Genomic DNA, 22,656 nt, shown 5'->3' with positions numbered 1-22,656 from the left:
CCCTGCAAGGTCTGATTTTGGTCTCATCAGACCAGAGAATCTTATTTCTCACCATTTTGGAGTCCTTCAATCGAGGGAAAGATGAATGCAGCCAAGTACAGGGATATCCTGGACAAAAACCTTCTCCAGAGTGCTCTGGACCTCAGACTGGGCCTAAGGTTTACCTTCCAACAAGACAATGACCCTAAGCACACAGCTAAAATAACGAAGGAGTGGCTTCACAACAACTCCGTGACTGTTCTTGAATGGCCCAGCCAGAGCCCTGACTTAAACCCAATTGAGCATCTCTGGAGAGACCTAAAAATGGCTGTCCACCAACGTTTACCATCCAACCTGACAGAACTGGAGAGGATCTGCAAGGAGGAATGGCAGAGGATCCCCAAATCCAGGTGTGAAAGACTTGTTGCATCTTTCCCAAAAAGACTCCTGGCTGTATTAGATCAAAAGGGGGCTTCTACTAAATACTGAGCAAAGGGTCTGAATACTTAGGACCATGTGATATTTCAGTTTTTCTTTTTTAATAAATCTGCAACAATGTCAACAATTCTGTGTTTTTCTGCCAGTATGGGGTGCTATGTGTACATTCATGAGGAAGAAGAATGAACTTAAATGATTTTAGCAAATGGCTGCAATATAACAAAGAGTGAAAAATTTAAGGGGGTCTGAATACTTTCCGTACCCACTGTATATGAATATGGTAATGGTGAAAGCAGCTGAAAAACACTTGATTAATAGTAAATCAAACAATATAAAGCAAAAAAATAGTGCAGCGCTATCAAAATATGGTGCAACCCATACAAAAGTGAATATCAATAAAGTGTTAAATGAATGACACTAAAAATAAGGTGAACATAAAGTCCATCAAGTGATAATTGTGAATCCAAAAAAGTCCCAGAAAGGTGATGTCAAAGCGGAAGGCTGAATCCCAAGGAAGAGACAGGAATGCACCCGTGATGTATGTATCAAAGTGGCAGTTTACCACTTTATTTATTAAGATTTATTTGAAATTGCACTTACAATGGATGTTTGGCATAAAGGCACATCAAAAGACAGAAGGCGTCCCGCGTGTGTAAAAGAGCCGGCGTCTAGGGGGCGTGACAGTCGTGCGTCCAGTACCGCCCATCCACTCGGGTTGATATCTAAGCGTGTATGGCCATTCCATTAGGTTGGAGGCCTTAGCTTCTGGTAAACTGCCACTTTGATACATACATCACGGGTGCATTCCTGTCTCTTCCTTGGGATTCAGCCTTCCGCTTTGACATCACCTTTCTGGGACTTTTTTGGATTCACAATTATCACTTGATGGACTTTATGTTCACCTTATTTTTAGTGTCATTTAACACTTTATTGATATTCACTTTTGTATGGGTTGCACCATATTTTGATAGCGCTGCACTATTTTTTTTGCTTTAATTCAGACATACTGACGGAGTCAGTGCCGACTTCTGGACATTGATGGTCCTCAAGCGATTGAGAGACAGACGGAGATTTGATGGAAAGAACCTGTCTGCAGGGAGAGATCGAAATTCGATCTTGTACCCTGAACTAATCAGTTCGTGAACCCATTTGTCCTCAATGAGAGACAACCAGGGTTCTTGAAAGTAACGCAGACGTCCCTCCAACCCTGAAACGGGGGAGGGTGTCCCTTCATGCGGAAGACTGGGCCGCAGCACCGGACTGACCAGCCTTGGGCTTACCAGACCAGGGCTTCTTGTTACCGCCGGAGGCCTTGAAGGATTTTCCTTTTTCCTGCGCCCCTGAGGCATGAAAGGGCCCCCCCCGATGAGCCTTGAAGGAAGGCCCCCGCCATGCGCAGGGCGATTTACCCTTTGCAGATTGGGGCAGGAGGGTACTCTTACCACCTGTAAGACCCTTGACAATCTCAAAAAAGGCGTTTCCCCCAATTAGGGGATATCAGACAGGGTCTTTTTAGAGGCATGGTCTGCCGACCAGCTCTTCAGCCACACCATGCGGCGGAGTGCAATCCCCACCGCAGACAATCTTGCGACCAGGGGAGCCTCGTCCAGGGCCGCGTCACAGGTATACCATGGTCTGGGCCATCTGGTCCGTGAGCTCAATGAGAGTCGGGGGAACCGACTCAGCCACCAGGTTGCGCTTAAGCACCTTAATCCATTCCGTAACCGTCTGAGAAACCAGCACAGAAGCGAATACCGGCTTGAGGAGTGAGCCCGCCACCAGGTACATGTGGCGGGCAAGTGACTCCATGTGCCTGTCAATCGGGTTATTAAACACCGGGGAGTCCTCCACGGGCACCACCGTGGTCCACAGATGACGCCGTTCAGCGACTGGAAACAGGGTCCGCAAAGGGGTAGCGGCGTTGAAAACGCTTAGGCACCGCCAGCACGTGCTTAACGTGTCGTCACTGTTCGTTCACGATATCGTTAAACTCCTTGGGGCAGGAGAAAACCTGACCCAGCTTCTGGACTTTGCGTGACCCGAAGGAAACCCGCTTACCTGACTGGGTGGGCTCATCATCAATGTTCAAAAGTCTTCCTAATGGAGCGAATAAGTGCTTCAACCAAAGCACGTTCCCGCGCTGCAGCAGAGGAGGTCTCCTCCTCCTCCCCGTCTGAGTGTGCGGACAGGGAACCCTCAGGGAGGGCAGCGTCCGTGGCAACCATATAAGGCTCTGAATCAGAAGACAGAGGGCATCTGCCATTTTTGAACATTACCTTGTGACATGATAATATCAACTTTGGACGCCAAAGTTTCAATGGCTGCAGATAAAGAAGCTAGGGAAGGTGATCCTGATGTCCCGGATGCACAAACAAGATCAGTGAGGAAATTGTCACTCTGGGACTCTATTTTGGCAGAAATACAAAAAAAGGAACGCTGGCCCTTTAAATTGGCGATTGCGGTCCGCACTTCTATCCCACGCTGCTGCTGGAGTCCCCTTTAAGATAATCAGATAACTGATAAAGCAATGTGTCAAAGGAGAAATGCCCAAAACAACAATACAACCCCTTATAGTGCCTGAGAGAGAGAGAGAGAAAACAAACCGCTCTCCGCGCTTCTTCTGCAGCAAGTGAAAGATGGCTGGAAGAAGTGACTAAAATCACTAGAGGCCGAAAACGCCCTGAGGCACACAAACTTGGTGCCAATAGAAAGTATAGGGGAAAACACAGGGAACATGTCTGCCGCCCTCACAATGCGGCTTGCCCACATCCAAGATGGCGCCGAAAACGGCACCAAAAGCACAGAGCAATCCAAAAAATGTCTGCTGCTCCACTGATGCAGCCAGGCATGCCCTCACCCAAAACAGCGCCGACAATCAGGATTTCAGGAACCCTGGCCACCGCGGGAATCCCCTAAAGGAAGCCACCCAGGACAAGGTAGGAGCCCTACATGCTAGAGCGCCCCCTTAAAGTGCAGGGAGGCAGGATCCATCCAGACCGGCCAGGGGGGGACCTCACAGAGACCGCAGCTCTGACATCCCCAGGAGTGGGCCCACATCACCCCCCTCACAGGACTGTCACAGGGACACAGGTGGTAATAATATAGAAGGCATAATATAGCAGATAGGAGATCAGTAACTTGGAGTGGTGGGAATGTTGGACATAGTCATGGATACCTAATAAGACTAGCTCTGGTGATAAAGGAAAGGAAAGCTGTCACCCAAGAATAATCTCAGAACATACCACTGACCAATGTTATAATCGTGGGGCAATCCCAGAAAATATGGGGAAATTAACCTGCATGTAACCTACATCTCAGGTAGGTGTGGTCCCTATCCGGGTACATACGATGAAGCCTCAGGGGAGTATAATAAACTATGTAGGAATTCTACTTGAAATAATTAATTTGTCCCTGGAAGAGACAACTAGCTTAGGACCGTGTTCCAGACAATCCTCCCAGTCCTTTTTGTCCAGGGATGGAATTTCAGTGTGCCACAGTTCCCACAGCCGATTCAACTTAGAGTCAGCTTCCAGGAGTGCTCCATACAGAGTCGAAAGGGGTTTGTCCAGATCTCCTGGGAGATCCAAGGTCCAGAGCACTGTGCAGCATTACATGCCTCCTCAGGCCAAGGTCCAGAGCACTGTGCAGCATTACATGCCCCCTCAGACAAAGGTCCAGAGCACTGTGCAGCATTACATGCCTCCTCAGGCCAAGGTCCAGAGCACTGTGCAGCATTACATGCCCCCTCAGACAAAGGTCCAGAGCACTGTGCAGCATTACAGGCCTCCTCAGGCCAAGGTCCAGAACACTGTGTGCAATACAGACCTCCTTAGATCATCCAGAGAGGCTAAATCTCTGGCTGTGAGTTTGTTCAAACCTTAAAGTCATATATAATAACACAATATAATATTTTTTTTAACTCCAGAAGTATGTAAGGAGTTTGAACATTTTGGAGAAATGCTTAAAAAATGCATCACAATTTAACTAAATCCATCAGATTTTAGACGACTGAAACGTACTGGCGATTTTGGTCGACTAAATATGACTAAAACAATTGCATTTGACTAAAATGGGACCAAAATTAAAGTTGAATTTTAGTCAAAATACTAAGACTAAGGGCACGTTCGTTCGAGGGGAAAACAAGGCAGGGATGTCCTCTCTTGCCACTCCTCTTCATGATAGCAATTGAGACTTTGGCAATAGCTATCAGGTCCAACCCCAATATTCATGGCATTTAAAATGAAAGTAAAATACACAAATGTGGCCTATTTGCGGATGATATGCTGCTATTCATAACAGATCCGGTTACGACCCTGCCCAATTTATTTGCCTTACTGTCTGATTTTGGAGCCGTTTCGGGGTTAAAGGTAAATCAATTCAAATCAGAAGCACTTAACATAAATCTCCCAGACTCAGTCCTGGGATCATTACGGACATCCTTTTCTTTTAAATGGTGTATACAGGTGCGTCCATATCTCGGGGTCAGTATGACCTCTGATGTTGCTACACTGTACAGGGCAACAGAACGTGACCTGAAGACCTGGAAAACCCATGCTCTTTCCTGGATGGGCAGAATAGCGGCCATCAAGTCGACGGTCCTTCCTCACATGTTATACTATTTTAGGTCCCTTCCAATTCCAGTTCCAACCATATTGTTCAGGAAGTTACAATCTCTGATCTTTAAATATATCTGGAACAAGGGTGGTTGTCGAGCTCCAATTTGTATATTTCTAAATGGTGAGGCGGGCTGGGAGTTCCCCATTTTTTGCAATATTATAGACTGGCACAATTGGTCCAGCTATACCAAATCTTTGCTGAGATTTACAAACCTGATTGGATCCGATTGGAGGCACAGGCTAGCCTGGAACACCGCTCGACACTCCTCCTTACGCATCAAATTACACGGTGGGTCAACAAGAGTCTGTACAGAATAGTGCATTTCATAGACCATAGGGTCATAAGACAACCTAGCTATTTTAAGGAAACATTACAGATGCCACCAATGGAGACTTATAATTTTTACCAAATTATAACATTTTTTGCAGACCCTACCAAGGTGGAGTTACCTTATTTGTTTATGCACATTAGCACTTTAGGTTTTCAGGCACATTTGATGTATTTTATATAAATATATATATACAGTGGGTATGGAAAGTATTCAGACCCCCTTACATTTTTCACTCTTTGTTATATTGCAGCCATTTGCTAAAATCATTTAAGTTCATTTTTCTTCCTCATGAATGTACACATAGCACCCCATACTGACAGAAAAACACAGAATTGTTGACATTGTTGCAGATTTATTAAAAAAGAAAAACTGAAATATCACATGGTCCTAAGTATTCAGACCCTTTGCTCAGTATTTAGTAGAAGCCCCTTTTGATCTAATACAGCCAGGAGTATTTTTGGGAAAGATGCAACAAGTCTTTCACACCTGGATTTGGGGATCCTCTGCCATTCCTCCTTGCAGATCCTCTCCAGTTCTGTCAGGTTGGATGGTAAACGTTGGTGGACAGCCATTTTTAGGTCTCTCCAGAGATGCTCAATTGGGTTTAAGTCAGGGCTCTGGCTGGGCCATTCAAGAACAGTCACGGAGTTGTTGTGAAGCCACTCCTTCGTTATTTTAGCTGTGTGCTTACGGTCATTGTCTTGTTGGAAGGTAAACCTTCGGCCCAGTCTGAGGTCCAGAGCACTCTGGAGAAGGTTTTTGTCCAGGATATCCCTGTACTTGGCCGCATTCATCTTTCCCTCGATTGCAACCAGTCATCCTGTCCCTGCAGCTGAAAAACACCCCCACAGCATGATGCTGCCACCACCATGCTTCACTGTTGGGACTGTATTGGACAGGTGATGAGCAGTGCCTGGTTTTCTCCACACATACCGCTTAGAATTAAGGCCAAAAAGTTCTATTTTGGTCTCATCAGACCAGAGAATCTTATTTCTCACCATCTTGGAGTCCTTCAGGTGTTTTTTAGCAAACTCCATGCGGGCTTTCATGTGTCTTACACTGAGGAGAGGCTTCCGTCGGGCCACTCTGCCATAAAGCCCCAACTGGTGGAGGGCTGCAGTGATGGTTGACTTTCTACAACTTTCTCCCATCTCCTGACTGCATCTCTGCAGCTCAGCCACAGTGATCTTTGGGTTCTTCTTTACCTCTCTCACAAAGGCTCTTCTCCCCCGATAGCTCAGTTTGGCCGGACGGCCAGCTCTAGGAAGGGTTCTGGTCCTCCCAAACGTCTTCCATTTGAGGATTATGGAGGCCACTGTGCTCTTAGGAACCTTAAGTGCAGCAGAAATCTTTTTGTAACCTTGGCCAGATCTGTGCCTTGCCACAATTCTGTCTCTGAGCTCTTCAGGCAGTTCCTTTGACCTCATGATTCTCATTTGCTCTGACATGCATTGTGATCTGGAAGGTCTTATATAGACAGGTGTGTGGCTTTCCTAATCAAGTCCAATCAGTATAATCAAACACAGCTGGACTCAAATGAAGGTGTAGAACCATCTCAAGGATGATCAGAAGAAATGGAAAGCACCTAAGTTAAATATATGAGTGTCACAGCAAAGGGTCTGAATACTTAGGACCATGTGATATTTCAGTTTTTTTCTCTTTTAATAAATCTGCAACAATGTCAACAATTCTGTGTTTTTCTGTCAGTATGGGGTGCTATGTGTACATTCATGAGGAAGAAGAATGAACTTAAATGATTTTAGCAAATGGCTGCAATATAACAAAGAGTGAAAAATTTAAGGGGGTCTGAATACTTTCCGTACCCACTGTACATACGGGGCTCAAAATATCAAGTCCTGAGCTACTAGCCAGGCCTTAAGGGTTACTCGCCACCAGTTGCCCCACATATAGGAGACGCCCCCCCATCATGTGACCATAAATAAGACATGCTGTGCCTTGTAGTCCTATACGAGACCCCCCCCCATCATGTGGCCACAAGACATGCTGTGCCTTGTAGCCCATGAGACCCCCCCCCCCCTAGCCATGTGACTAGAAATATGGAATGCTGTGCCTTGTAGTCCTATATGAGACCCCCCCATCATGTGACCATAAGACATGCTGTGCCTTGTAGTCCTATATGAGCCCCCCCCATCATGTGACCATAAATAAGACATGCCGTGCCTTGCAGTCCTATATGAGACCCCCCCTTAGGAATGTGAATAGAAATATGGAATGCAGAGCCTTGTAGTCCAATAGGAGACGCCCCCCCAACCATGTGACCATGAATAAGACATGCTGAGCCTTGTAATCCTATATTAGACCCCCCCCCCCCAACCATGTGACCATAAATATGGATTGCAGCCTCACCTGTGCAGGAGAAGAGAGATGAAGAGGAAAGGCAGCCGGATAATCAGAGCGGGGATCACTGCACTGTAACATCTTTCATTTAAATTGCCGGGCGCTCAGCTTCACACGTAGTCCCGCCTCGGCCCCTATGATAGATGTCACACGTACAGGCGGTGTTCTGTCTATCAAAGGAGCCGAGCCAGGAGGCGGGACTACGCGTGAAGCTGAGCGCCCAGCAATGCAAATGAAAGATGTTACAGTGCAGCGATCTCCGCTCTGATTATCCGGCCGCCTTCCCTCCTCACCCACAATCATTTTCCACTCACGAGCGGAAAATTTGTGATTATATATATATATATATATATATATATATATATATATATATATATATTTATTTTTTTTTTTTTTTATTTAAGGTTTGATTATTGATTTTGGGTTTGCGCTGTGGTATCTAATTTTACACTATTACGCTATTAGTGTAATTCTATAATATAAATATATTTTTTTAGCGCAGGTATATCCTCTTTCTTTTTATAGTGTTTAATAACCCCTTCATGCTGCAGCATAGAGGGGTTAACACGGACACTGGTGCCACTAATTCAGCACAAAGGGGTTAATTAACTACCACTGGTCACTAATGCATCAGTGACCAATGGCAGCACATTACCCCTTCATGCTGCACATTACTATGTCATTAACCCCTTCAGCGCCTCGCCTTCCCTTGTAACAAACATTACCTTTGTTGGTTGCATTCATTATGCTCCCTCGCAGTGCCGGCGTCGCACTGGTCTCCAACTGACAGCCAGTCAAAGGCCGGGACTAGAAAGCATCTGTCGGGTGGAGATCTATCCACCTGACAATGTATGCTTTCTACACTAGTGCAAGCTCGATCAGAAGCTGGTGGCATGTCAGGTCACAATCCACCTGTCAGATGGCCGCGATTGACAGGTTGCCAACCCTTGTTCTAAAGCCTTAAGATTTTTTACCTTAATGCATTGCATGCTTTAGGGAAAAAAACCTTCTGTTGCAGAGGTCCCCCTCCAAACACTTATTAGAGCCAGATTTCCATCCAGTGATGTGAACAGGAGCAGAAGCTCTCCTGGCTCTGTCCCTCCTCACTGGGCAGATTGATAGAAGCAGGAGCCATTGGCTCCCGATCCTACCAATCAAATCCTATGATGATGGAGCAGGGGGCTGCGCTGAGCCCCGCTGTCTGTCAATAGTGGCTTCCTATGGAGTTACGTGCAGAAGAGGAGGAGCCGAGAGCACCAGCAGAGAATTCCAGGAGAGCAGAATTGTGGAGGCACTGTGTAAAACCACTGCCAACAGGCAAGAAAAACATGTTTGTTATTTCATTAAAAAAAATTGGAAGCTTTAATATCACTTTTGACGCGCTTTCTCCTGCTGTGACCTACAATGAAAATTCAACAAAAATGCTGATTATTGTGGTTATTTCTACCTTGAATGAATTCCTGAATTTTCTTCTCTTTGCTTTCGAGTAATAGTCGAACACAAACAGTTGTGAAGTATCGAGTGGAAACTTCTTTGTCGCGCAAAACTCTTTGGAGAAGTCGCTCAAGATGAGCCTGCGTGGTCTGTAATCCTTGGCGACATCTTGTTAAATATGCAATGTAGGAGGCTCTTTTCCTGTAAAAATCAACAAAAGGGAAAGAAGCTAAGCACAAATTTTATTTATGTGCACAGGTGTGTCTTGTCTAGGTATACAATGTCATATTTAGCTGCATTCAATCTCAAGGCCTTTGAAAAACTTAAAAAAAACTATTTAAAAGCTTTAGCACATTTATCATAGGTTCAAATGTTCTTCACTTCAGTAAAAATGGGATTTTTGACTTAACGTAAAATCCATTTCTCTGATGTTCATTGATGGACACAGCTCCTAATCTTCTTAACTATTGGGTATACTGCCCCCTACAGGAGTAGGACACTGCAGAAAAAAAGTCTGGCTACACCTATGGGCAGTCCCAGGGGATATACTCCCTCTCTCTGCTATAGGTACTTTTGTTACAAGCAGTGTCAGAAGAATTACAACTCCACAGAGGGGTGGGTGCTGTGTCCGTCAATGAACATCAGAGAAATGGATTTTACGGTAATACAAAAATCCCATTTTCTCTTTTTCGTTCATTGACAGACAGAGCTCCTGATCTTAATCATTGGGACATACCAAAGCAGCATTAAACATGAGGAGTGGGAACAGCGAAAAAGAAACTCCCAAGGCTAACTATAGCTAACCAGGTAAACAGGAGCTCAACCAAAACAACTGGAGCTCACCTGAAAAAAACAATACATTCTCAAAGAGCACCAGAACCTCTAAACAGCAGCCTACAAAAACCTTGCGGCCAAAAGGAAGCATCTGCAGATGCCAACACATCCACTTTATAGAACTTTGTGAAAGTGTGCACAGACGACCAGGAGGCCGCCTTGCAAACCTGTGTCACTGGCACCTGATGACGGAAGGCCCAGGAGGCACTGAGCGCCCGAGTAGAGTGCACCTTGACAGGGAAAGGAGAAACCTGAACCCTGATGGAATAGGTCTGAATCACAGTCTGTCTGTCTGATCCATCTGGAAATGGTCGCACAGTAAGCGGACAACACTTTACGAGGCCCATCCTTTAGCACAAATAGGGAGTCTGATTTCCTAAAAGATTCTGTAGCTGCCAGGTACACCCTAAATGCCCGGACCATATCCAAGGCATGCAAAGCAATTTCCTTTGGATGTTTTGGCCTGGGATACAGGGAAGGCAACACAATGTCTTCATTCAAATAAAAATCAGACAACCTTGGCAGGAACGACAGACAGGGACGATGATCCACCTTATCCTTGTGAATCACCATATAAGGTGAATGACAGGATAACAGCGCCAGTTCCGACACCCTGCACGCAAAGGCGATCGCCACCAAAAAAGGCCACCTTCAGGGGCAGCGCAAGCAGGGAAATGTCCTGAATATTTTCAAAGGGAGGCTTCTGTAGAGCTGAAAGCACCACATTAAGATCCCAAGGTAGCAACGGAGGCCGCACTGAAGGAACCAAATGTCAAGACACCCTGAAGAAAAGTACGCACCAGGGAGTGCGAGGCCAAAGGTCGTTGGAAAAGGACTGCCAAAGCCGATACCTAGCCCTTGATGGTACTCGAGGCCAATTTCAGTTCAACCCCCCGTTGAAGGAAGGTCAAGATCCAAGCCACCGAACAAGAGCGAGGATGAACCCCAAGAGACTCACACCACGCAATGTACGTCTTCCACATACAGTGGTAGATCTTCCTAGAAATAGATTTCCTAGCTTACAACAGCGTAGGAATCACCGACTCAGACAAACCTCCATCCTTCAGCACCCGGCGCTCAACAGTCAAGCTGCAAAGCCAGCGACTCAAGCAGGATGGAAGATCGGTCCTTGGGACAGCAGATCCTCCCCGAGAGGAAGCCCCCAAGGAGTATCGGCGACTAACCGTACCCGATCGGCATACCAAGACCAGCGGGGTCAGTCTAGACAGAATTCCTTCTGCTTCGATCCTGCATAGGAGTCGTGGTAGAAATTTTAGGGGGCTGTAATGAATTGGTCAGCCCACCTTAGAATGCCAGCTACCTACTGAGCGGCCAGGACACTACTTGTGCCCCCTTGGTGAATGACAGACCACGGCCGTGGCCTTGTCCAAATGAATTTGTATCGAACACCCCTGATGACGAATTGCCCAATGAGCCAGAAAAGGCTGATTGCTCGGAGTTCCAGAACATTAATCGGCAGTCTTGAATTTGAGTCCAGACCCCCTAAACGCATCTGTGCTGAGGAAGCCTCGCCACCCAGACAGGCTGGCATCCGTGGTGACAACCGTCCAGTACAGGGGGAGAAAGGATTTTCCCTGTCGAAGTGCCAGAGAACGAAGCCACTTCTAGAGACTGTGGATCCTTGTCCCATTTCACCAGAATCTCTTTAGCAGAGATCTTGTGTGGAAATGTGCAAACAGACCGCCTCGAGGGTGGACACCATCAGGCCCAGCACCCGCATGCAAGCCCGGAGGGATGACCATCTGCTGAACAGCAGCAGCTGAATTGCCTCCTGTAACGTCTGAAGTTTTTCCAGAGGAAGAAACACTCTGGCTGAGGTCAAGCCCAGAATCAGACCCAGATAGGCCAGTTTTTATGGACAGAACCAAAGCAGACTCCTGAAGGTTCAGAATCCAACCAAACTCCCTCAGAGTTTTGCAGAGCAATCTCCAGTTGTTCATCAGAGCAGTCGGAGACTCCGCTTGCAGAAGATGATCATCCAGGTACCCCAGTATCGTTATCCCTCGCTGACTCAAACAATGCCAACACTTTTGTTAAGACCCGAGGAGCAGAGGCGAGACCAAAGGTCTACGCCACAAACGGATAATGCTCCTCGCCCACGGCAAAACAGAGGAAGCGTTGGTGACCAGCACATATTAGAATGTGCAGGTAGGTGTCCATGATGTCTATCGAAGCAAGAAGAAATCCCTCGGACGTAGGGACGCCACTACCGTGTGAATGGACTCCACGCGGAACTTCTGTACTCACACCAGAAGTTTTAGCCCTGAGGTCCAGAATTAAACGTACCTTGCCTTCCCTCCTGGGAACTGTAAAGAGGTTTGAATAAAACCCCTGAAAAACGTTCCAAAATCAGAACAATCACCCCTTGAAGGAACAAGTCTTGCACTACCCCTAAAGAGACCCTTAAGTGATCTGGGGACAAGTTCAGGTTGGAAGGGAAGAGACTTTTCTGGGAGGATAAGACCGAACTCTATCTTGTTGCCAGACCGAACAAACTTTGTGGACCCACATGGCCTATACCAGGGAGGTCCATGGAACCAAAAACCAGCGAAGAAGTCCCTCCACTCCAGATACGGGTGAGGGTGCCCCTTCTTGTAGAGAGCAGCCTTGTCCGCATGTCTGAAAGAGCCCGCTCGTGGCTTGCCAGACCAGGTCCTTGACTTTTGATAAAAAAAAAAAAACATCTTTTGAGCTGAGAAGAATGGCCCACCTTGGTAGCCTACAGAAGAAAAGTACCCCCCCCCCCCCATGAGACCCTTAACGAGGTCATCCAAGGTAGCTCCAAACAGGCAATCCCCTACAAGGGAGGGGGGGATTAGAGAAGTCCTTCTTAGAAGTCTGGTTTGCAGTCAAGTATTTCAGCCAGATAATACGCCGAAGGACCACTGCTGATACAGATCAAAGATGAACTGTAGCCCCTGGACCAACTGATCCGCCAGCTTTGGAAAGACAAGGGGAAGCTGTTTCTCCTCCAGGTCCTGGCGTAAAAGTTTAGCCCACTCGGTCAGACCCCAGGGCAATAGTAAATACCGGCCTAAGTGCCGAACCAGCCACAGCAAACATATGGCGAGCCTCCGCCCTCCTATCAGCTGGATATTTTAAGGCCGGGGACTCCTCAAATCAGAATTAAGGTAGCTTTATTTAACCTGGAAACCGACGAGCCCACTACAGGTGGGACTGCCCACCTTTAACGCAGTTAATCCTCATAAGGACACTGCAAGCAAAAAGAGCTTCGGAACCACTGCGTTTTGGACAACCCCACTGTTTCATGACAATGTTGTCAAAGTAAGCGGAAAAGAGAACACCCTTGCCGCTTTGGAGGAACTGTGGGTGCCAAAAGGGACCAGCGCCTCCAACACTGCATCAGTTGCAACCTCCATTTTTTTTAAAGTTTCACGCACTGACACAAACCGTGCATCCACTAGCGCCTTTTCATGCACGGCTAGATAAGCAGAGGAAACATCTTCACTATCTGAGCACTCAGGGTGCTTGGACGCAGACCCCAGTAGGGTCGCTATATACTAAGCTCACACAGAAAACAATCAGGGTAGGCCGCCAACAGGGATCCCGCAAATGGGACGCCGACCAAGGGCCCACAAATGGACCACCCTACTGGACCTCGCAAAAAAACAAAGGGGGGGGGGGTTGCCCTACGAGCCCTCCATAGAGGACATGACGGGAAATCGCACCCTTAAAAAGGGGCCGCCCGCCGTGACGCAGACAGGCAGGCAGGGTACCCTGATGGTCCCGCAGCGCTAAAAAGGACAGGTGCCCCACACAATAATGGTGGCAAGGCTGTCGAAAAATGAAGCGCCCCCACAGCGCCACCCCTTCAAAGGAAGGCGCCAAGTTGACCACATGGCCTTGCAGGCCGCAAGTCGCAGCCTACATTTTTGTGGAGGCCCAGCTGCAAGTGCATGGATGCCAGCCGGCAGATGCCCAAAGGAAGAGTGTGGGCTTCAGCTAAATGCACTGGGACCGCCCCCCAATGGAGGCGCCCGACTTGGCTGCATGGTCCAGTAGGCCGCGGCCTAAATTTCAGTGGCCACCCAGCCGCTTGGACGCAAGCCCCCGTGGAGCCGACCACCCAGGATCAGCAAAGGGGAGGGCGGCTGCCCAAACGGGAGGCAGTGGCTTCAGCCATCCGCACTGGGGCCACCTCACGTAGTTTCCAATTAGCAGGCTGCAAAGCTGCGGCCGAAATTTTTGGCCGGAGGCGTTACCCGCAGATGCTAATCTATCTGCTCCCCCAGCCCAACAACCGCCGCAGGGAGCCCAAAAGACACCAATAGTCAACAATCCCCAAATAGTCACCAATCCCCAGGATGGCAAGGAACCCTGCTCAACCCCCCATTGCGCATTGGGAAAACCTGGTCAGCCGCAACTTCAACCAGCCCCCCCCCCTTAAGCGCATGTGGCAACAGCCAGTTCATAACCTCACCCAGAGAGGAGGGGCCGAAACCACCAACCATTTTCAGTGACCACCGAAATTTAAGAGGGGCTGGGGGAAGGAGGGGAACCTGGGGATCCCACCGTCCCAGGGAGGGGCCCATATCTACCCCAAAATCCTTCAGGAGTAGAGGGGGGACAGCTACTTACCATACCAGGAACAGGGCGGGCACTGCTCTGGACAGACCACCGCTCCATCATAATGTGGGTTCTGACGGCCAGGAGGAAATGCTGCGAATCAGGCCGAAACCACTTTGTATGCGCCCTCGTGAGACATTTAACTTGCAGGCCAGCGCTGGTCTCAGTGGGGCTATGTTGCGGCTGACCTACCGCAGAGCTGCGGTCTGCACGTGCTCGCTGGTTGGACTGGGGGGACCCTAAGGATCTAGATTATCCAGTTCATTGCCCAGTCCGACACTTGATTGTAGATCACACAGGAACAAAATAATAAAGAGGAAAAAAATGCCATTCAAAAAGAAAAAATTGCCAGGACCAGAGATCCTAGCAAGGAACTAGGTCCTTACTCATGACTAGGCAGAAAAAAACTGAGTGCCTATACCTGAGAGTGGGTGTACACCCCCCTGGGACTGCCCAGAGGCGTAGTCAAGCTTTTTCCTGCCTACTGTAGAGAGCAGTATAACCCAATGGTTAAGAAAAATCAGGATCTGTGTGTCAATGAACGAAAGAGAAACAGTTTCTTAATGGCCAAGTCCACCTTTAAAGTGGCTGTAAACCTCAGACATGACATTTGAACAAAGCATATGCTCATTTAGTGTGTACTTGTCTTTACTGTCTCAATTCTGTCTGATGCTATGTTCCTCTGCCATCAGCATGAGTTACTTTTGACAGGTTTTTCTGACACCAAGAGAAAAAGGAGACGGGGAGAGACCTCCAACACCTGTGATTGACAGCCTCAGCTCAGTTTCTGTGTGAAGGGAGTGTTTGCCTTCCCTCCAATCAGCTCTCAGAGCACTCCTTACTGAGCTTTGCAGAGTAATTTAAGCTCTCTGTCCCGTTTTCTGACAGCTTAGACAAAGTTCTGCACTTTGAATGGATGTAGAGAAAAGAAGACTGCAGATAAACAGGTAAAATGTATGTAAGAGTATTTGTTTCTTCTCTGTATCACCTATAGTGTATAGTCACTTCACTGGGTATATGTAAAAATTTACAATCACTTTAAGACCATTTTACATCCATATTTCGGGTGTAGCATGTGACATGGTGTCAAATAGACCACCTCCACCTCAAAACACCAACCCCAACAAGGAAGAAGCTTCATTGAAGAGAAAACACAGCTCAGGTTGAAATAATCCCATGGAGTCATCAGCCATGGTGGGAGTGGGATGGGTTATCTTGGCCCCTTGTCAGTGTCCAATTTTCCTATAAGCAGCAGTATAACCCAGTGTTAAATATATGATGCTTTGTCCCTCAACAATTAACAAAACCAGATTTCATAAATAAATGGCAAAGCAGAAAAACAAATTACTAAAGCTCCCGTTTCCAGTTAAAGCCAACAGATAAGACCCTTCTTTTTTGCTATGGGGTAGTGTCCAGGAATTAAAAAATTCTACCAGTCAATCCAATTGATTGTCTGCCCAAAATTCCCAGTCTATAAGTATCTTAGGTGGAATGTAGCAGACATCATAAAGGACAAAAAACCTTTACAGATTCATTACTAGTATTCCATACCTATAGTCCTCTGCAATGGACGTGAGGATCTTGCTGCATGCTCGGTTGTCAAAGCGGGTTACGCAGCGCATGGTCTCCTGAATCTGAGCCATGAGGTTCTTGTCCTGTAGGTTTATGGCCTCAGCCAGCTGGATTTTCAGGAAGCAAACAATCTCATTGTCTGTGTAAAAGACAGGGTCATAAAAATGTTCTAGTTACATATGCAAAAAAAATAAATAAATAAATCGGCACAACTGTAGGTTTAAGAGTAAAATTAAGCAAAAAGGTAATGCAAGCTCAGCAGTAAAAAACTTCATACATAAGTGAAAGTGTTAGGTCTCCCAACTCTGAATATAAATTGTACAGTGTTCCTGGGATACAGGACTGAAAAAAAAAAAAAAGGGTTTTATGGTAAGAAATCCAATTTTCTCTTACGTTCATTGACAGACAGCTCCAGATCTTCTTGACCATTGGGACGTCCCAAAGCAGTGTCAAACATGAGGGGTGGGAAAAACACAGCAGAAAAAAACTCCCCAAACAGCTAAACCTAGCGAACCAGGTAACAAGTGCAACCAAGAACTGGAGCTCATCTGAAATAAAACACCCTCAAAGAGGACTTGTCTTCTCAAACCACAGCCTGAAAAACCTTGCAGCCAAAGGCAGTGTCCGCAGATACCAACACATCCACTACATAACATTTTGTGAAGGTGAGCACAGACGACCAGAGCGTCTGTGTTGTTGGCCAGAGGATCCTGAGACCATGCTAGAAACCTCTGCACCTTCCTGTTAAGATGAGAGGCCAACAGGCCCACTTCGGAAGTTCCCCACCAGAGACACAGTTGAAGAAACGCCTCCGGGATGAAGAGACCATTTCCCTGGTCCAACACCTGCCGACTGAGGTAACCCGCCTGCCAATTCTCCACTCCTGGAATATGCACAGCAGAGAGGACTGGTACAACGTGTTTTGCCCACTGTAGAATGCCGGCAACTTCCCGGGCCGCTAGGACACTTTTTGTGTCCCCATGGTGATTGACATATGCCATGGCATTGTCCGATTGAATCCTGACTGGGCTCCCCTGCAGACAATCCGTCTAATGGGTCAGGCAAAACCTAATCGCCCGAAGTTCCAAGATATTTAAATCGGCAGCCTGGACTTCTCCAGAGTCCAAACTCCCTGAGCACAATCTGTGCCCAAGACGCCTCTCCCCCCGGACAGGCTGGCATCCGTGGTAACCACCTTCCAAGTACAGGGGAAGAAAGGATTTTCCCTGTCGAAGAGCCAAGCCACCAAATTAGGGACCCTCTCGTATCCTGACTCAACAGGATCACATTGTCTAGAGACTGTGGATTCTTGTCCCACTTGCCAAGAATCTCCCTTTGCATGGAACTGTGCAAACAGAACCGCCTCGAAGGTGGAAACCATCAGGCCCAGCACTCGCATACATGTCCTGAGAGATGACCTCCTGTTGGACAACAGGAGCCAAATCGCATCCTGCAACTTCTGGAGTCCCCCCCCTTCCGGAAGAAACAACCAGGCTGAGGCTGAGTCCAAGGTCAAGCCCAGGTAGTCCAGCTTGGTGGACGGAACCAGAGTAGATTTTTGGAAATGTAGTTTCTATCCGAACTCTTGCAGATATCTCCCAGTGATGTCCTGGTTGTCCTTCAAGGCAGTAAGAGACTCTGCTCACAAAAGATCGTCCAGGTACCCCAGTACTGCAATCCCCCGCTGATGCAACAATGCTAACACCGGGGCCAACAGTTTTGTGAACACCCAAGGAGCTGAGGCTGAACCAAAGGGTAATGCCAAGAATTGATGTCTCCTCGCCCATGACAAAGCAAAGAAAACACTAATGCCCACCCGACATTTTTTGGGATATGAAGGTAAGCGTCCTTGATATCTATGAAGGGCCAGGAGATCCCCCTGATGAAGGGATGCAACTACTGTGCGAATGGACTCCATCCAGAATTTTTGTACCCACACAAAGCGGTTCAAGGCCTGGAGGTCCAAGATCGGGCTAACCTTTCCCTCTTTCCTGGGAACAGTAAACAGGTTTGAGTAAAACCCCTGAAAACATTCCAAAACGGGAACCGGTACAATAACCCCTTGTAGAAGTAAATCTTGCACCGCCCAGAGGAGACCGCGCAGGCGATATGGGGACAAACGCAGGTTGGAAGGGAAGAACCTTGCCGGAGGCGACGACTGAAACTCGATCTTGTAACCGGACAGGATCAATTCATGGATCCACCAGTCTTGAATCAAGGAGGTCCATGGGTCCGGAAAAAAGGAAAGACGTCCCCCCCCCTCAGATACACGTGAGGGCGTCCCTTCAGGCAGAAGAATGCTTGTCTGCAGGTCTGAAGGGATCCACTGTCTGTTTACCAGACCAGGGCCTCTTGGAACCTCCCGAGGGTTTCGATCCCTTGTCCTGAGATCCTGAAGAACGAAAGGGACGCTTGTGAGCTGAGAAGAAAGGGCCATGTTTGCGACGAGCCTCCTTGCTCCTGGTAGCCTGTGAGAGAAGAGTGCTCTTTCCCTCCCATAGGACCCTTAATGATCTCATCCATGGAAGCTCCAAACAGGAGATCTCCCACAAATTAGAGATCAGACAGGACCTTCTTGGAAGCCTGGTCCGCAGACTAATGTTTGAGCCAAATCATGCACCTCAGGGTCACTGCGATTACAGATACCCTGCAGACTAAAAGGAGCCCCATCTAGAAAGGCATCACAGATGAACTGCAATCCCTGGACCAACTGGTCCACCAGCTCCGCTAGGTTAGGAGAAATCTGTTCTCCCTCCAAATCCTGACGTAAAAGTTTTGCCCATTCCGTTAAGGTCTGGGAGACCAAAATGTATGGTAAACAACGGTCTAAGGATGGAACCGGCCATGGTAAAAAGATGTCGGACCAGAGACTCCACTATCTTGTCAAAAGGGTCTTTAAAAGATGGAGAGTCCTCCACCGGAAGAAGCATGCCTTTATTTAACCTGGAAACCTGAGAGTCCACCACAGCTTTTTTAACAGGGACTCCTCGAAAGAGCGAAGCACTTTTGCACCCCGACATTGTGTTTAGGTGAACCTCAAACACTCGTGACAATTTTGTCACAATAGGTGGGAAAGAGAAACCGCTTCGTCGCCTTCGAGGATTTGCGGGTACTCAAACGGATCGGGTCCTCCGACGCCGCCGCCGCGTCTTCCATTTTTAAAGGTTTCCCGCACTGCTACAATCACTGCATCCACTAGCGCCTTTTCGTACATGGCTGTAGTGGAAGAGGAATCGTCCTCACTATCAGAGCATTCAGGGTGCGTGGACGCAGACCCAGTAGGGAGACTCGCGTCCGCTTGGCAAACTCAACCTCCGAATCTGAGGAGACAGAGGATGCAGGCAAAGGCGGGGGGCGTTTTATCCTCGTCCTGTTTTTCAAGAACATCTCCCCCTTGGACACTAGTGACTCCAAGAAAGCCGTCATAGCAGACAAAGCAGATTGGGCCTTGGAGGGGCCCCACGGCCTCAGAGAGGGTCAGGTTGGGAAACATGCTCCAGGGGCTCCATGGTTAACCCAGGGACAGACAGGAAAAAAATGCTGCCAAAGAAAAATGCTTTGAAAAATGATGTGCAACAGTTGCTAGAAATCATACATGTGAAGAGGCTGGAAAGATGTAGGATGGCAGCAGTGCGGCTATTCAACAAAGGATAAGAAAAGGTGAAAATAGTTTTAACAACTATTTATTATTCAGTTGGACTTTCCATATAACAAAGCCAGAAGCAAATATATTGCTGCTTACTAATTTCTAGATAACAAGGCTGCATTAGTTTCCTTTCTTTAGGCTCTCTTTCCTTTATATTCACCTGATATGTGAAATCTGTTTTTTCTTTTGCAGAAGTAGTAGTTGCGGGTTTGAGACAACCCATTTACTACTAACAACTACAATGATCAGAATTTTTTTATGTAAAGCCTTTACCACAAAAAGAATCAGACGGTTTGCAGTAACTGCTTAAAAAAAAATCTTAGCTGCTCTAGCAGATTGAGTTAACAAATTAAAAAACTCAACTCCATCTAACACTCCCCCCAGACTGACAACACTGCTGTCCAAAGCTGCCACTGTGCTCCATCATCCAGAGTGGAGGCACTCGAATACAGGTGGTGTGCTACTGGCCAGATCACAAGGTGAAAACAAAAGGGGATGAAAGCATTAAAAGAAAACTAATGCAACCACCACATCTAATGATTGGTAAGCTGCAATATATTTTATGCATATAGAATATATTTTTTGGTTTGGGTTTAATATCTCTTTAAATTACTGTCAGAAAAGACCAATTTAATAAATTCAACATGTAGCCTGTTTTGCAACAAAAGAAAAGCAATGTAAGGAAAAAAAAAATCTTTTTTTTTTTTATCTGCAAACATCAGAGAACATGCCCACAGCGCCCAATTAGATTCATTGTCCCAAGCAACTGTTCATAGAACAATCAGCCTACAAGGATGGATTTATTTATTTAGTAGATAATTTAGCAACATTTTAAATGGGCAAACAGGCAGGAATTTTAATGCTTTGTCTCTGCTCTTAGAGCCCATTCACACTAGCACGACTTGTGAGGCGACTTGTGTTGCCCCAGGTAGCTTGACATAACAAAAGCAATGTTAATCAATCAGTGCCGTCTTAATTGGCACTACTGAAGTCGCTCCGACTTCAGAAAAGGGTCCTGTACTACTTTGAGGCGACCTGTGATCCGACTGTCCCATATACTTCAATGGGAGTCGCCTCCTTATCTTAATTGACACGACTTGTTATCAGACTTTCCAGGAAGAAGAAAGATTAGCCAGGCATTCCCCACAGACAAAGTCGCCTGTCTCTTCATAGTGCACAAGTCTCTAAACAAGTCTCTAAACAAGTCATGGGGCGACTTTCTGGTCGTGGTAGTGTGAACTGGCTCTTAAAGTTATTCATCTTCTTCTCCGTTCTTGTACAGTGAGTCGTTGCACACACAACTCACTGTACAAATTCGGCAAAGCCAAATCTGACCGAACTCCTGTGCAGGTCAACCTCTCCCGAAGATGTCAGGAGCTGGGTGGGGAGCTCGGGAATGTCACATCGCTGAAGGCGAGGCAAGTATAGTTCCAATTTAAAGGCAACCCAGGGGTGGAGGGCGTTTACACACACTCTGCATGTTCACCCACAATTGCAAGACAGAAGAATGCGTGTTCATGTCATATCTAAAATTCATACAGCTTGCAGCAGTTGTCCACATTCAGCTGGACTTGTTCTGTAATGCTGAGAAGCATTTTGTTACTTATCCAAATGGCTTCTTCCATTTTGTGACGCTGTGGAACAAGCTGAATGTGACTAATACTAGCTATACCATGACCTGGATAAATGAGAGCCTTCACAGACTTACAGCACTATTATAAATCTGCTAACTTACCTTCTGGGTCAGTATGATCTGGCAGACCATTACGAGTGGAGTGGGATAGCATTGGAAAAGCAACTGAATCTGCAGCACATAATGCTAATCGCAACTTCTTCTTTGCATCCCTATATGAACAAGAAGATAATGGCTAGTGAATACATGGGTCTGTACTGTATAAACCACGGTAAGGCTGTGTCACACATCGTACCAACCTGAAACTTCCTACTACACAGATCTACAACTCTTCAGCTTTGTGGCATATAGTAGAAACACTAAGGTAAGCCACAGATAACTATTTTATTTCCTGCAACCAAAGAAAATCGCTCTATCCCCCCCATCAACACAGTCAGCGTTAATGGGGAATGCCTACCGAAGCGCTTTTGTGTTCTGACAGCAGGGAGCCTTCCCAGTCAGCAGAACACAATGAATACTGCTAGCAACTATAGCCGCCAGCAGTAAATCCAATGTAAAAAATCGAACAGGCTAGTTGTATCTACTTTGCAAAGTACAAGTAGCCTGCCCATAGATGGATCGAATCTCGGCCTGTCCCAGCTGAACCGGCCAAAATTTGATCAATCTATGGCCAGCTTAACAATGCGCAGCTACTTATCAAATCAATAACACATGATCACTAAAAAGAAACGATAATTTTTCTCTGGTACTACTTCCCAATTTAGTATTTCTTATTTATATAGCAAGTATAGGTTATCCAGGGCTTTGCAGAGTATCCTAAATGATTATCAGTCCCCCATCTCCAGAAAGATTACAACATCCCCTAACAAACATACAATATGACCTATCTGGTTAAAAGGCTATGGAGATTGTAGTTTTTGTGTTGTGGTTTAGAGATTGCAAATGTATAAAAGTGAACCTGACATGGAACCAATGATTTGCATTTATTAAAGTGGAACTACAATGCATTAGAGCAGCACAACCGGAAAACACCATTTCATTCATTTTTAATATGTAAAGCAAACTCCCCCATCCATCCATGTCTTCAAGCTTTATTTTGCTAAGAAATCACTTTGAAAAACACCACCTAGCATTTTTGGATGTGGCCATCTTAAGTAAGGGCAGGTTATTCATGCAGAATTTACTTCCTGGAATCTATCTGCCCCT

General features: G+C 46.7%; 1 protein-coding gene across 3 annotated transcripts in view; it reads right to left on the bottom strand.

Moving 5' to 3' along the window:
- The window catches only part of GAPVD1 (GTPase activating protein and VPS9 domains 1), a 284,263-nt gene that overhangs the window by 21,020 nt on the left and 240,587 nt on the right, over positions 1-22,656 (bottom strand). For all 3 annotated transcript variants that reach the window (XM_082263589.1, XM_082263587.1, XM_082263588.1), the window contains 3 exons: positions 21,553-21,662; positions 16,151-16,310; positions 9,171-9,358 (listed from right to left, as the gene is read on the bottom strand). In XM_082263589.1, the coding sequence (XP_082119715.1) occupies positions 9,171-9,358; positions 16,151-16,310; positions 21,553-21,662 (458 nt within the window). The remainder of the gene's footprint in view (positions 1-9,170; positions 9,359-16,150; positions 16,311-21,552; positions 21,663-22,656) is intronic.

The sequence above is a fragment of the Pelophylax lessonae genome (genome assembly GCF_965119305.1).
Source record: "Pelophylax lessonae genome assembly, chromosome: 7".
Taxonomy (NCBI): domain Eukaryota; kingdom Metazoa; phylum Chordata; class Amphibia; order Anura; family Ranidae; genus Pelophylax; species Pelophylax lessonae.
This window is presented reverse-complemented; position numbering and strand designations above follow the sequence as displayed.